At 34.5% G+C, this 16,451-nt stretch overlaps 1 protein-coding gene across 11 annotated transcripts in view; it reads left to right on the plus strand.

Annotated features, from left to right (window-relative positions):
* Positions 1-16,451, plus strand: part of COBLL1 (cordon-bleu WH2 repeat protein like 1) — a 163,771-nt gene that overhangs the window by 110,717 nt on the left and 36,603 nt on the right. For 6 of the 11 annotated variants that reach the window (XM_019922406.3, XM_073807639.1, XM_019922405.3 and 3 more), the window contains 5 exons: positions 818-1,019; positions 2,943-3,171; positions 3,972-4,010; positions 8,864-8,961; positions 9,073-9,309. In XM_019922406.3, the coding sequence (XP_019777965.2) occupies positions 818-1,019; positions 2,943-3,171; positions 3,972-4,010; positions 8,864-8,961; positions 9,073-9,309 (805 nt within the window). The remainder of the gene's footprint in view (positions 1-817; positions 1,020-2,942; positions 3,172-3,971; positions 4,011-8,863; positions 8,962-9,072; positions 9,310-16,451) is intronic. The other 5 variants (XM_073807638.1, XM_019922403.3, XM_019922408.3 and 2 more) reach the window with 3 other exon arrangements.

The raw sequence follows: 16,451 nt of genomic DNA on the forward strand, positions 1-16,451 counted from the left end.
TTTTCATTGTCTAGCACAAGAGTCCATAAACTTTTTCTGTCACGACCCAGATAGTAAAAATATTAGGTTTTGTGGGCCGTAAAGTTTCAGTCACATCTACTCAAATCTGCCGTTGTAACACAAAAGTAGCCCTAGATATTATGTAAACAAATGAGCACAGCTGTGTGCCAGTAAACCTTTATTTACAAAAAACAGGCTGTGGGCCCACTTTGACCTGCAGACTGTGGTTTGCTGACATTTGGTCTAGTCCATCTAGCAGAGTATTAGATCTATGAGAGAAGGTATACCATAACAGTTGTACCGTGTCTCCAGTGCCTAGAAAATATTAAATGCTGTTTGAATGAATTAAGAAATCTATACGACACTCTTCTTTAGGATTTGTGGGCTTCCTCGTGTAGATTCTTTCTATGCTTTCTAAAGCCCAAAGGGTGAGAATACTTTATGCTTATGAGAACCAGTTTATAAGCTAAAGATTGCTCATATTCCAAATGACATTGTAAAGGAGCATCGGATAAGGAAGGGCTTTCCCTTCTACTGAAATCTATGATATGAAGACAAGTTGGCAGATAAAATATACAGAATTTTTAAACCAACACAAGGATCCAAGCTCTCTTGAATACTATTCAGAAGTTTTAAACTATTATAATTTTGTCTGCTTAAATATCTTGTAGTTAGATTTTTAAGCTGCTTTCACAAATAGTATTTTGCAGCCTTGTTTTATCTACTGAGGACAAGAGGCCCTAGGAAAAATGCTTGAAACAATAAATGTAACAGTTAATGAAATTGTTCTATGATCAGCATTACTCTTGTTTTACAGTAAACCTATGATGGACTTGTTGATATTCCTCTGTGCACAGTATCACTTAAATCCATCAAGTCACACAATTGATCTGCTGTCAGCTGAAAAGAACCCCATTAAATTTAAGCCAAACACACCAATAGGAATGTTGGAGGTAGAAAAAGTAATTTTAAAGCCAAAAATTTTGGATAAGAAAAAACCTACACCTATAATACCAGAGGTAAGATTTTCACTGTAAATTTTGGTGTCTTACAGCTAAAATACTAAGTTGATTTTTTTAGTCATTATCTGCAGCTCATTGCAAATGAAACAAAATTGCCTTTCCTGGTCAAATTCGATGTAAATGTGGCTATTGTGTTTTCCTGGGCCACTTTGTTTACAATTCACTTAGTTGTTTATCCTTGGATTAACTAGAATTTGGGGAATACTTCAGATTTTAGATGCTCTAAAGTGACCTATATGATAGTATCAGAATCTGACAATTATGACTATATTTTAAGGTACTCTTTTAAAAAGTTTATATTAAAAAAAGGTTTTATACTCTTTTAATACAAATTCCTTTAAGAATTTATTAAAATAATTTTTTGGCTTCTCTGTACTTGGTAAGCCGTAGTTGTAATTTATTTAAATTATTGTTAATTTGAGCTACATGATAGCTCAGTTTTCTGTGACGTATGAATTTTAAGCAAAAATTTTTAACCACAGTGATTCTAATATCATCAATTCGCCTTTATTTATAAAATTGTTCTTTTTCTGTAAGCAACAGGGGTAGAAGTTTATGGGTTTCTAGAAATATTCTTTCATTAGGAATGATATTAACCATTTTTAACTTCACAAAATATATAAAGGTTTACATATTAAATTAGTTCATTTACATATGACTTGAGTAATACATTCTCATATTTTCTTCAAAAAATTAACTTTTTTGGACAATACTAAAACATTTGCTTTCTATAAAATATGAATATTAAATATTCACCAGGATATTGGGCTATTTTCTAGCAAGATATACATGCTACTTATCTAAATGGAAATAGTATTATTTATGCTATAACATGGGACTATATATGGTATTTTAGTTTTATGAATACATGTTAAACTTTGAAGATCTGCAATCTGTAGGTTTCACTTAAGATGGTCACGTTTCTAAATTCCATTTACATATAGAATTTAATTCAGTTACATTAAAATGTGGAGATGCTTAAAATCTTCTCAATAATTTTGAATTAGCAGTATTAAATATTTAAATGAGGACTATTATAATATTCTTTACTAATATATTAAAATTAACCAAAGTAGTAATAATAATAGTGACAACAACAATAGGTAGTCACAATAGTTAATGTTTACTTATTGATAATTTACCATGTGCCAGACACTGTGTTAAGCTCTTTATAATGGATTAACTCGTTTATCTTACCTCAAATAAGAGAAGTTCAAAAATGTTAATGTCTTAATTAAAATATTCCTGTTTTTTTCATTGAGACAACTGACCATTAGAAAGATAAATATTTCTCAACTAAAAAAAATAGAATAAAACATATATAATTCTATTATTATGTATGTTTGCTAATTTTGTTTTTTTTGTTGTTTTTTTTGTTTTTTTTGGTGGGGGGTTCGTGGGCCTCTCACTGTTTTGGCCTCTCCCGTTGCGGAGCACAGGCTCCGGACGCGCAGGCTCAGCGGCCATGGCTCACGGGCCCAGCCGCTCCGCGGCATGTGGGATCTTCCCGGACCGGGGCACGAACCCGTGTCCTCTCCATCGGCAGGCGGACTCTCAACCACTGCGCCACCAGGGAAGCCCTGTTTACTAATTATAAAGTAAATATTATATGGAATAAAGCAAAAACATCTGTAGGACTAGATATGAGGCTTTTATGTTTCTTTTTGGATTTAAATCTACTTAATACTTTACAAGAGTTATGAATTTAATCTATATTACTTAATAAGCAAACTATTTCTAAGAATCTGGTTTGGATTTAGGAAGTAACATTAATCAAAAAGAAAATTTTACAACAAAGTAGAAAAACACTGTTTATCATACCACTATATAATTGTAGATTATCTCATTGTTCTAGATGTCATTGTAGAAAGTTTGTTTCAGTAAATCATGGTATAACTCTGGCTTTAATCTGTGTTTCAGAAAACTGTGAGAGTAGTGATCAATTTTAAGAAAACGCAGAAGACGATAGTGAGAGTTAGCCCACATGCACCACTTGAAGAACTTGCCCCTGTTATATGCAGCAAATGTGAGTTTGATCCATTACATACACTATTATTGAAGGACTATCAGTCTCAGGAGTCCCTCGACTTGACAAAATCTCTTAATGAGCTGGGACTAAGAGAATTATATGCCATGGATGTCAGCAGAGGTAAGTAGACTTTTCATGTTATTCATTTGGTGCATATATGTGCATGTTTTGTGTTTCTGTGTAAGTGTTCTCAAGTTCATAATGGCACGTTAATGGATCCGGTAGTAAAGTCAATACATGTCACTGGGAATAAGAAGAGAAACCTAAATGTAGTAAAATTTAACTTGAGTTCAGTTATTCAAATTGGAATAAAAACACGTCTTTCTTGGCTGTCATCCACATCTTACACCTTTCCACCTACCTATGAATATTTGGGCTGTAATTTAACTTAATTCTTTGTGGTTTTAAGATTTAAACAGAAAATTAAAGTTTACATGTAAAGTCGTTGTTCTAAAGAAGTGTGAATTACAATAGACTCACCATGGATTTGTCTGAGTCTTAATTATCTTTCAAATTTGGGAGTTTCTTGACAAATTTTTTTCTAAGTTCAGCACCCAAAATCAACTGGCTTATAAAATGAATCAGTCTACTTACAAAAATCTTCTAAATAGGAATAGCTTAGAGTGTAAATCTATAGAAATAATGTATTAAAATTTGGAGATTTTAGATAATGTTGGTTTCTATGATGTCTGATAGGTAAATGAAAGTTTATTCAACACAAATCTGTTTTATTAGGAGAAATAAAAGTTTAGTGAAGAATGATTACTTACATCCGCTGTGTATAGAGAACTTCAAACTTTATCCTGAGATTGTGGCTTTAAATAATCCATAAATGACTATTTCAACTCAGTGATGTTTTATACTTGAACAAACATTATCTTTTCAGCCAATTTACCCTCTTTTACCCCCTCCTTCTGTAGCCACTTCTGTTACTGCCTTCAGTAAGTCATCTTTCCAAGGTAAGACACATGAATCAGTAGCAACAGATTATAATATGAAATCTCTATTTCTATTGGGTAAATTGAAAACAAGATTATAATATGAAATCTCTATTTCTATTGGGTAAATCGAAAACAAGCTGCTAATTTTACCTGTTTTCTTATCATTACTAATATGTACATTCTGTAAAAGATTTTAATTTAGAAAGTCTTTGGGTTTTATTTCCTGAAAAATAGTTTAAAGCCCCCTACCTTGATTTCTGAATTTAATTTCAGTAATTACATTTCAATAATTGTTTGAAAATTAATATCATCTTAAGAATAACAACATACTCTTGACTCTCAGACAGAAAGTGATGTTGCTACGATCTTTATTGTGTACATATACTGATAACTTGGTGGTTCCATGGAAGAGTTTCAGATTATTTCTTTTGAAACAGTTATTCAGAATTATAAGGGTATATTCATCATAGGAAATGTTTGCAACCGTTAAATTGTTTGTGAATATTTTGTAATAACATGGAAAGTGCTTATGCTAAAATCAGCTTTTAAAGCTTTTTAAATGTTTAATACAGTATGTTTTAAAAAAAGCTTTTACATGAAATTTCTGAAAAGAAATACAAAAAAAAATTAAGAGTTGATACCTTTAGGTGGTAGGGCTATGGGTGAATTTTTTTCATCCTCCTTTTCTTTATTTTTTTTAAAGTTTATTAAAAAAAATTTTGGATTTACAAGGTTGTGTTAGTTTCAGGTATACAGCAAAGTGAATCAGTTATACATATATCCACTCTTTTTTAGATTCTTTTCCCATATAGGTCATTACAGAGTATTGAGTAGAGTTCCCTGTGCTATACAGTAGGTCTATTTTATATATATCCTTCTTTTCTTTATATTATAGAATTTTTTAATGGAAATGTATTACTTTCATAGAGGAAAGCTTTATTAAAAATTAGCCATTAATAATAAAGTCTGGAAATCTGTTTCCCCATTAAAATGGATAGGCTCAGATAATTGATTACTATAATAATTACCCCCTACTAAAAAAAACAATAAAGTGTACACATTATACATTATTGGATTATTGGAATCTTCTTTCTTTACCACTTCCAATTTTTTTTATAACACAATGAGCCTCGCAATTCCAAGAATTAAGCCCACATCAGTAATAGTGTGATTATTTTTAGCGGCTGTCATGAAGACTAGCCTAATCAAAGGAGTTGAAAATTCTTATGTTTGTAAAGTATATACCGGCTAATAATCAGAAGATAGGCATGTTAATTCTGACACTACATTAGCTTTCAAGCTCATTGGCAAACTGATAGGGCAAATGCTTTATTTGTGTGGATCTCAACTTCCACTTCTATAATAATCTAGAGGTAGGAAAAAGTGTCCTCTGGTTCTTCCAGCAACAGCATTCTGTTACTTGTACTTGGCTTTTGCTTCTAACTTTGCCAGTCTCTACATACATAACCGAAAGCAAATTCCATAATCTTGTTGGTCTCAGTTTGAAGGTGTTGAATGCATTGATTTCTAATATCCCTCCAGCTAAAAGAAAGTATGTGGTTTATGCAGAGTATTAAATGTTGTGAACATAATCTTAAGAGATTGTAACAGGAAAATGTAAAAAAAGCTCCTTTTACAGTGTCAAAATCTACAGGGTCAATCCAAATGTTGTAAATGCTCCTGCCTCCTTATTTTGTCCGATATTATCAGAAGGCTTAGAACTTTGTGTGCAATTATTTACAGCCTCTCTTTGGGAAATAGGAAACTACAGTATTTGAGTTGCTTTTCTAAGTAAGCTCAACTCCTTGTCTTAGTGTTTAACTCTGACTTGTAGTGATCCCTGAAAGTGAGCTTTAGGTGAAGACTTAGGAGTTAACCAGAGTAGAGGATGCCCAGATGCCTGGAAATTGCTTTACCAAAAATAACTACATGAGTACTCTGGTTATAGTTATTGTACTGCACCACCATGTGAACTTTCTGTTTACTGTTCCAACTAAATTTAATTGTATATCTACATTCAGTTAGTGGAGGAGTCTATCTTAAAATGAAATAGTAGCATTTCTTAAAAAAAAAAAGTCAGAGGTAGTACACATCATCTTTAAATGGATACTGGATTCAGTTCTACTATTTAATGTCTGTTTTTCTTGGTGCAAGTTATTCAGACTTTCTAGTCACCATCACTAAGGCCTCAGATGTGTAATGAGATAGTACCATCTACTTCCAATTCTTTACATTCCCTAACTTATAAAAAGAAATCAGAATAACTTGTGACACCTACCTCATAGGATTGTTCTAAAGAGTGAGTTAGGCTTGTGAAAAAATCTTTAACCACAAAGTGCTGTCCACATGTCTATTACTATTAATTGTTAGCATTGTCCGCATTGTATAGCATGCATAGTGCTTATTTAATATTTGAAGCGTAAGATTTATGAAGTTTTAATCTGTGAAATATAGTTCTCCTTTAGTGTCTTATTGAGGAAAATTGCATTAATGTATTTATTGGTGTTAACTATGTTTGCTTCCATGGAGTAACTCCTACTTTGTCATAATTTATTTAATTTTTTAAACATTTCCTTTAAATAAAAAGACTATACATTTACTCCTAAGAAAGGGCTATGTATTTGAGACTTTACATTGAGCTGTAAGTTCTGCTACAGATATATCCCACAAGTGTCAATATATAGTACTTTGTCTCCAGTGTCACTGAAATTATACTGTGGTTTACCATAAAACCCATATGTGTTTCATAGGAGAAATCTTTTCAAAATTTATAAATCCCTACTCCTGTGTGTCTCTCTCTCTTTAAAATTTGCAACTTATCTGTTGAAGAAACCAGGTCATTTGTCTTATGGTGTTTCCCACATTCAGAATTTTGCTGATTGCATCCTGTGGTGCCACTTAACATGTTTCTTTATCCTCTGCTTCCTGTAAATTGATTGTTAAATTTAGAGACTTGATCAGATTTGGGTGAGATATTTTTGGTAAGAATATTTCATGGATGGTATTGTGTATTTCCATTAACAGACCTGTAATAACAAGTTATCTTTTTTTGATGTTAGCCATCAATAATCTTTGCTTATGTCTTTTTTTTTAACTGTAGTTGATTTACAATGTTGTGTTAATATCTGCTGTACAGCAAAGTGATTCAGTTATACATATACATACATTCTTTTTTATATTCTTTTCCATTATGGCTTATCACAAGATATTAAATATAGTTCCCTGTGCTATACAGTAGGACCTTGTTGTTTATCCATTTTATATATAATAGTTTGCATCTACTGACTCCAAACTCCCAGTCCATCCCTCCCCCTCCCCACCCCCATCTTAGCAACCACAAGTCTGTTCTCTATGTCTGTGAGGCTGCTTCTGTTTCATAGGTGGATTCATTTGTGTCATATTTTAGATTCCACATATAAGTGATATCATATGGTATTTGTCTCTCTCTTCCTCACTTACTTCACTTAGTATTATAATCTCTAGGTCCATCCATGTTGCTGCAAATGGCATTGTTCCATTCTTTTTACGGTCGAGTAGTATTCCATTGTATATATGTACCACATCTTCTTTATCCGTTCATCTGTTGATGGACATTTAAGATGTTTGCATCTTTTGGATATTGTGAATAGTGCTGCTGAGAACATCAGTGCCAATGTCTTGGTTAATTAGGAGTTAGAAAATAAATATAATCTGTTACAAATATTCCTTTAATTATCAGTTGAGATATTTCTAAAAAAGAAGATTTCCCTGTGTCAGCTATTTGTCTACCTAGATAGAGTTCATTCAGAAAAGAGAGGATAAAAGTGTGATTCTTTCCCTTAATCAATTTTTAAAACAATGGACAGTGAGAATCAGGGTTATTTTTAGTATCATTATGAATTCATGAAATTAAACATATGTGCTATGCTTTAATTTATTGAGATATTCTTATGATGCCCAAATTGTCCTGACTTTGGCCAGGAGAAACCATATCACGTTGGCTCCTGAGATGGTCCCTTTTAGTGGGAAATGGTATTTAGAGACAGTCTGGGCAAGGGTGACTCAGCACTACTGGGTTTGTCATTGTTTTTGGCCCTTTCAGTTGACATTAGGAAACACTTTTTAGAAAATGAAATATTACCTATACAACTTTGAGGTTTGACGTTTGCCATTCTGCTTAAATTGTGGTTTAATTTCAGCACTACTGACATTTTGGGCCAGATAATTCTTTGTTCCGGGGGGCTGTCTTGTGCATTGTAGTTTGTTTAGCAGTATCACTAGCCTGTACCCAGTATATGCCAGTAGCACGTTCTCTTCACCCTTCCCCCAGTTGTGACAACCGAAATTGTCCCTAGGTTTTGTTAAACGTCTTTGGCGGGATGTGCGTGTGTGTGCGCGCAAAATCACCACCAGTTCAGAACCACTGTATTAAAGAAATAAAGTTTTTAAAACATTTAACAGAGTGCTGAGTAATTATAATGAATCATGTTTTGGAGAATTAAATATTTCAGAATAGTTTAGCTCTGAGACAAAATATATAACTCAAAATCAACAAAGGGACAAACTGTATGATAGCAACTTCATATCTCATTTAATTCGAAGTGTCCTTTTTACTTCTGAAATGTTGGTAGTTATGGATAAAACACAGACTCTTGAGTCGCTTCAGTTTCCTCTGCTGTGGAACAGGAACAATAATACCAAATTTGCTTGTTGCTTTGAGAATTAATTAAAATATGAGGTGCTGAGCAGAGTGCGTGGTTCATAGTAGAGCATAATTAGTAGCTTTTATCATTAGATAAAGTTATCAAGGGAAAGTAATTGAGGGATAGTTCACCTCAGAGGTGAACATATAACCCCTCAAGCAAAAGTAAGGTGCTTTTCTTCTATTTTAGAGACCTGTCAAATATCACAAAACCTAGACCTTATGAAGGATAAAGAAAATAAAGGGTTTTTCAGCCTTTTTCAACGCAGTAAGAAAAAGCGGGAGCAAGTACGTATTTTCTTATGTAGCATTTTGTAAGATTCTTCTACTCTGTTTTTAAGTGCACGTGCTTTTCGTCTTGGAATTACCTGTAGATTTTGCTTTTTCATTCTTTATTAGACCGCCAGTGCTCCTGCAACTCCTCTAGTAAGTAAGCATCGTTCAGCTTTTACAAGGAGCAATACCATGACCAAACAGTATATTTCAAACACCCTGCCGTCGGATGCACCCAAGAAGAGGCGTGCTCCACTGCCTCCAATGCCAGGATCTCAGAGAGCCCCGCAGGACCTTGCTCACATCCAGGAGAGGCCAGCTTCTTGTGTGGTGAAATCCACAAGTCTGCATGAAACAGAGGAGGTACGTAAATTTGTTTTGTTTTTTATTTTTAGTTTTTTTTAGTAAATTTGTTTTGTAAATTTTTTTTTTTAGTAAATTTGTTTTGTTTTTTATTTTTAGTTTTTTATTTTTCCTCTTAATTAACTTGTCCTTTCCCACATAGGCTGCTAACAATAACAGTTACTAATCTGTAATAAGATGAATAACTAGTTACTAATAACATTGGTACTGTGAAGAGATTCTATATGTAGAGTTCTGCAATGCAGTAAAGAATAAATATGTCAGTTTTAAGTAGCTTTTATATACAAGCAAATAAATCATCCATAAACCTTAAAGCCGTGGTTTATTAAGGCCCAACTGGAGGTTCTTGCATGATGCATGTATTAGCAATGGAAATACTTTTTTTTTTTCTTTTTTTTTTTTTTTCTGTACGCGGGCCTCTCACTGTTGTGGCCTCTCCCGCTGCGGAGCACAGGCTCCGGACGCGCAGGCTCAGCGGCCATGGCTCACGGGCCCAGCCGCTCCGCGGAATGTGGGATCTTCCCGGACCGGGGCACGAACCTGTGTCCCCTGCATCGGCAGGCGGACTCTCAACCACTGCGCCACCAGGGAAGCCCGAAATACATATTTTTGAACACTTTTTTTTTTTTAAACAGCAACAGATTTTTATGTTGCATTCGTGGGTTTCTAACTAGATATAGTCAGGTCTTGACCAGACTCTGAGATTCTCAGGGGAGAAATCCTTGTGTCTGCCTGATACATAAATACTCTATAATAAAAAAGAGTCTTTATATAGCATATATTGTAGTTACTATCATATACTTTTATGTTCAAGGCACTGTTCTAGGTGTACCTTTTTCTTAAACATTCTCACTATTGCTCTCTTTAATCCCAAATTTTCCTGCAGCATGCTGTTTTGTAGAAATCCATTTGCGAACAAGTTTTCATGCCTATGAAGTCTGTACATTCCTTGCTTTATTCAGGTGAATTACAAGCGAAGTTTTAAGTAAATGTGATTGAACATGAGACCATACATTTTGTTGCTTGTAATCAAATGATTTAAGTAACTGTGAGAGCAAATTTTATTTTGAGGTATTTGAGAAACCGAGAAGTTTTCTTGTATCTAGTTGAAGGGTTTTATTTCCCCCTTGGAAGCTTAGTAAATTCAATGCTCAAGTAAATGAACACTTCTCAACCAACTAATAAACATTTCTGTACTTCCTTAACCTTAGAAAAATTTTAACTATAGTTTTTAATTGTAATTGATAAGCTCTCATATGTGTCTTTAGAAAGCAGCAACTGGATTAGATAGAAATGAGCATAAAAAATGTTGGAACTCGGTAGTTATTTGGAAAATCGTCTATTAAACTGTCTTCTTATTTCTGTAAGGGTCTCTTGTCTAATGGTTGTGGTATAAAATCTCACCTTGCCCATCAGGAGGATAGTTATTTTTTCAAATGATAGAATCATTTACTACAGAATTTTCCAGGGTAACTGCTTGGTAGTTGGATTCAGCCTTAAAAAGCATGTGGGAGTGCCGTAGTCAGGCAAGAGGAATCCCGTGGAAAGATGCGGTGAATGTCAGGGCTGTGGCAAGTCTGGGCATGCGCAAGAAACAGAGCTTGAGTGAGGAGAGAGGCAGGGACCAAATCAGGGTCCCAGAGACCTCATTTTGTGGCCATAACTAGTTTGCATTTCTTCATAGTGAATCATTTAAAAGGTAGCACTCTCAGGATTGTTTTATATTTTTAATTACCATAAAACTGTACTGTAAGAGTATAACTTATCATACTCATGAGTGGTTACCAAAGTCTGTCTTCTTCTTTATATAGAAATACATCTTAGCCCCTGCTCACAAACCTTTATTCCAGATGACTTCATCCAATCTATTCCAGTAAATGTCCTTTATGTTGGGAGCCTGAAGAGGTCTACGTTGTCTTTCTAACAGTCAGCTTCTTAAAATTCTAGGCCATGCTACTGGTGACCTCGACAAAAGCCATTTCTTTTGATTCCCACTCTCTGCTCTATGACCAGTTGATGCCCCCGTGTTAAGGACTGATTTTTTTTTTTTTAGTATGTTGCCTTTGGCAAACTAGACATCTTTATATAATTTTCTAGTTATTTTTTCCTTTGATCTGGACATGTGGATAGTTCTTTGATGTATTATTTAGTAGGACCCTGGAATTATTCGTTTTTCCCTAGTGCAGCTGAAGAACCACTTTTTAAAATTTATTCATTACAAAAATTCTTAACAAGCTGTGGTTCTGTTTGTGATTGTGTGTTTGTGGGTATGTGTATAAGTTCTTTGCCATATTTGATGGAATAGATCACCCTTCGGTCTTGATTTTTCTTTCTTCCTTTTTTTTTTTTTTTTTTTTTTGGTGCAGGGGGGGCCTGTGCCATATGGGATCTTAGTTCCCTGACCAGGGATCGAACCTACAGTAGAAGCATGGAGTCTTAACCAGTGGACCACCAGGGAAGTCCTTTCTCTCTTCCTTGGTCCTAATTCTCTTCTTATATCTCAGCTCTCTTCTATTTTTTTTTTTGCCACCACTTCCTTTACCCATTTTCTGAATTTGGAGGTACCTGAATCCACGGTATTAGCCTCTATTTACTCTTTCAGAGAAAACATCTATTCTTTGTTGAGTTTCTTGTTGTAGTGTTTTGAATAGTGTCCCCCCCAAAGATACATCCAAGTCAAGGATCTAGAGATGAGATAATCCTGGACTTAAGTTGGGCTCAAATCCAATGACTGGTGTTGGTATAAGAGGGGAGACATGGGCACAAAGACACAAAGGAGTAGGCCATGTGATGACAGAGACGGAGACTGCAGTAGTGCTGCCACAAGCCAAAGAATGCCAGGAGCCACCAGAAGCTGGAGGAGGCAAGGAAGGATTCTCCCCCAGTGCCTTCTGAGGGCTATGGCCCTGCTGACACCTTGATTTCAGGCTACTAGCTTCCAGAACTATGGTAGAATAAACTTCTGTTGTTTGAAGTTGCCCAATCATGGCGATTTGTTACAGCAGCCCTATGAAATGAATACGTCAGCTTTGTATTCCAGCCCCAATATTGTTCCACTTGCAGTTTGAACTCACGGTTGCTTATTGACTCATCACTACCTGGAAATCCACGTATTTAAAATCAACCTCACTCTCAGATTGAAAAGCTCAAGATCATCTTTGATGTTCTTTATTTTTCTTTTCACATCCAATTAGTGACCAACCCTTCATTCAGTCTCCCTTCACAATATCTCCTTGTCCCTTTCTTCCATTCCCTCTGCTAAAAACATGCCTCAGGGAAATCCAGGACCAGGAGGGTAAGGAGAAGGTCAGGACTTAACTTGTCTTGCCCCTTCTTGTCTTCAGAAAACAAAGAATGTGGCAAGCTGCCACATTTATATTTCATAATTGTCACTTCCCAGTTCAGAAACTTTGCATAGCTGGCTGTTATTTTCTAGGCATTCAAGGTCCTCTACCAGCATAACAATTTGGTGGGTATGGAGGGCTGTGCTTTCCTCCCTCCCTCCCTCCTTTCCTTCTTTCCTTCCTTTCTTTCTTCCTTCCTTCCTTCCTTCCCCCCTCCCTCCCTCTCTCCCTCCCTCCTCCCCTCGCTCTCTCCCTCCCTCCTCCCCTCCCTTTCTCTCTTTCTTTCTAGCTGTATTGACATATAATTGACAAATAAAATTGTAAGCTATTTAAAGTACACATTGTGGTAATTTGAAATACATTGTGAAAAAATTCCCACTATCTATTTAATTAACATATCCATCACTTCACATATTATCTTTTTTTTTTGTTAAGAATATTAAAGTTCTACTCTCTTAGCGAATTTCAATTATATAATACAATGTTGTCAACTATAGTCACTATGTTTTACATTAGATCCTCAGACCTTATTCATCTTATAGCTGAAAGTTTGTCCTCTTTTACCAATTGCTATTTCCCCTACCGCCTAGCCCCTGGCCAGCTTTTCTACTCTCTGTTTCTATGAGTTTGATTTTTTTAGATTCCACATATAAGTGATACCATGCAGTATTTGCCATTCTTTGTCTGGCTTATTTCATTTAGTGTAATGCCTTCAAGTTCCATCCATGTTGTCACAAAGGGCAGGATTTCCTTCTTTCTCATGGATGTAATATTCCTCTGTGTGTGAGTGTGTGCACACGTGTGTATCACATATATTTATTTTTTAACATATCACATCTTCTTTGTCCATTCATCCATACATGGACACTTTGGTTGTTTCTATATCTTCGCTATTGTGAATAATGGTTCAGTAAACATGGGAGTGCAGGTATCTTTTCAGTATCCTATTTTTATTTCCTTTGGATACATACCCAGAAGTGCAATTCCTGGATCATGTGGTAGCTCTATTTTTAATTATTTGATGGACCTCCATACTGTTTTCCATAGTGGCTGCACCAATTTACATCCCCACCAAGAGTGCACAGGGATCCCCTTTTCTCCACATTCTGCCAGCACGAAGCTCTTATATTCTTTTTTTTTTTCGTAGCTCTTATATTCTTGATGACAGCCATTCTAACAGGTATGAGGTGGTATCTTAATGTAATTTTGATTTGTGCTTCCCTGATGATTACTGATGTTAAACACCATTTCATGTACCTATTGACCATTTGTAAATCTTCTTTGGAAAAATATTTATTCAGTTCCTCTGCCCATTTTTTAATTGCATTTTTTTTTTTTTTGGCTATTGAGTTGTGTGAGTTCTTTATATATTTTGGATATTAGCGCCTTATCAGATGGAGTGATCGTACTTTCTCTGAATTTGTCTCTCTTGTGCCTTTTTATTTTGTTTTAATTTATGTGTATGTGCAGATAGTATATTCATATGATATATATTTCTAAAGATAAAAAGGAAAATACAGTGAAAATTCTCCTTTCCTACCCTGCCGCTAGCAAATTCTTATGCCCAGAGGCAACCACTAACAGTTTCTTGTATATTCTTCCAGACATAATCTATATATACTCCAGCCAATATTCAACCTACATATGATTTTTTTCTCAGATGGTCACATGTTACATGCATTATGTTATACCTCACTTTTTGATACTGAATGATATATTTTTGATATCCTTATCAGGACATAAAGGGCTTCCCTTTTTAAAAGCTGCATAATAAATATTCCATTGATGGATATAACATGTTATGGGGTGGGTACCCCATCCTCTAAACATAAACATTAAGGTTATTTTATTGTTTAAAGCTTATAGCATGGTTAAATTTCCCCCCCTTTTTTTCTTCCAAACCAGAGGGTGGGAATTGTGTTTCACAGAGAAATTCTGTAACATAGTAGGTGTTCAAGAGAATTGATAAGTAAACTTTTAACCACAGCTTTCACACAGTCAGGTATAGTATTGATATATACAATGAGAATGTCTGTCCAATAAAATTTTAGTATTTCATGTGTAGATCTGGTAAATTTTCAGAAGTACTTGGATAACTTAAAAATTGCTTACATTTACTTTTATAGTAATTGGCCCAAGTAATTCTTGGCAATATTCTTCTTAAGCTTTTACAAAAAAGCCAGAATTTTGGCAAGGTTGTATTGAAAGCTTAAGGACTAATAACTAAAAGGTAGTGTGCATTACATAAGGCATATAAATAAAATTGAGCCCCGAATTGAAATTTTTTATAGTGTTAGATGAAAATATTCAGGAAACTCAGCAAAACATAAGTTTATAGATGAATTTTACTTATTTTACTGTTTGCTTCTTTTAAATTTAAAATCAAAGAGTCGTTATCACTATAGACATTTTATATCTATTTTAACAATTTCATTTTGAATTTGAAATTTTAAAAAGGCACTATTTTTACTGATTAAAAGTAATGCCAAGCTGGGAAAAAAATTACTGGAAAAAACCACGGCAAAATCATTTCCAAGTCCATGAAGAATTTTGGATATATCTTTATCCTGTAATTTTTATTGTTTAGGTGGTAAGATAAACCACAAGGGTGCGCTGTTTAACAGAACTACCGCATTTTGATTTTTCCAATTTTTTTTTTCCCCCCCAAAGAGTCCTTTGAATAAAGCAGAAAGAAAATATTGGAAATAGTTACATTATATTAGAAATAGCAAATGCTTATCTCTTGTGGGTGAAGTGCCTGAAAACAGAGCTAGAGAGATAAATAACAGTAATGCATAACAAAGTGATTTATAATTAGCACAGTTTTATTCATTTTGAGCTTTTATCTTAATTTTCTTTTAAGTAATCATTGATATTATATTTGCCTTAGGCTTACAGATAAGTCAGTCTATCTGTAGCTTGGAAAAAATATTATCAACCACATCTATTTTATGCTTTTTGGCTGTCTGTATTTAATAATTTGCCTCTTTCCTCTAAGGCATTTCTCAATACTGGCAAATTAAGGTATTCGGATAGTGATTTTGGAGCATCAACTGAAAATATTCACACAAAAGGCTGTTGATTTTCTGAGCTAATTTTGGCAACCGATTGTGCAGTTTCCAAAGAGGATTCAGTGATGATCCCAGTTAGTAAGATAATTTATCTTAACCTTTTTGGGGAACATTTCTGCATCTAAACTTCTATCCACCTAAAGAATATATTTTAAAGACTACATAGCTTACTGTCATTGCTACAGTGTCCTTTGCATGTCCCTGAATCTCCCTGTACGCTTTTCACATGGTTTCAGGTCTCGTGTCATTTTCTTTGTAAAGGTGAAATACATTGTCTTCTATGGAAATGTTCATTTGGAAGAGAAAACTCTCCAATTAGAAAATTTCTGGCAGTTTTTCCTGGTACTCTTTAAGCACTTTGTGAACATGATTCTGCCTGAAGATGTGAAATGCCATTTGCACAACAACATGTGTAAGAGCTGGCTCATGCTGTCATTTACATGGACTAGATCACATGTATTACTGCATAAAATGCATATAGTTATTAACATAAGATTGTCATTTACTTCATACATGACAGAAGTCAGAAATGCAGTGGCATTGACTTAAATTAAAAGTGACTTAGAATTCTGGGATTGAAACTAAGTTCAGAAATGCAGTTTCCGTCCCGTGTCTGCTGACCAAGTATCTGTGAAGAGCACATTAAATGAAATCAGTGGCCAAAGGATGTCCTAGTATTATTGACAAATTAACCTTTTATGCCTATTTTACATTTGAAGAAGAGGAA

Source organism: Tursiops truncatus, chromosome 7 (genome assembly GCF_011762595.2).
Source record: "Tursiops truncatus isolate mTurTru1 chromosome 7, mTurTru1.mat.Y, whole genome shotgun sequence".
NCBI lineage: Eukaryota > Metazoa > Chordata > Mammalia > Artiodactyla > Delphinidae > Tursiops > Tursiops truncatus.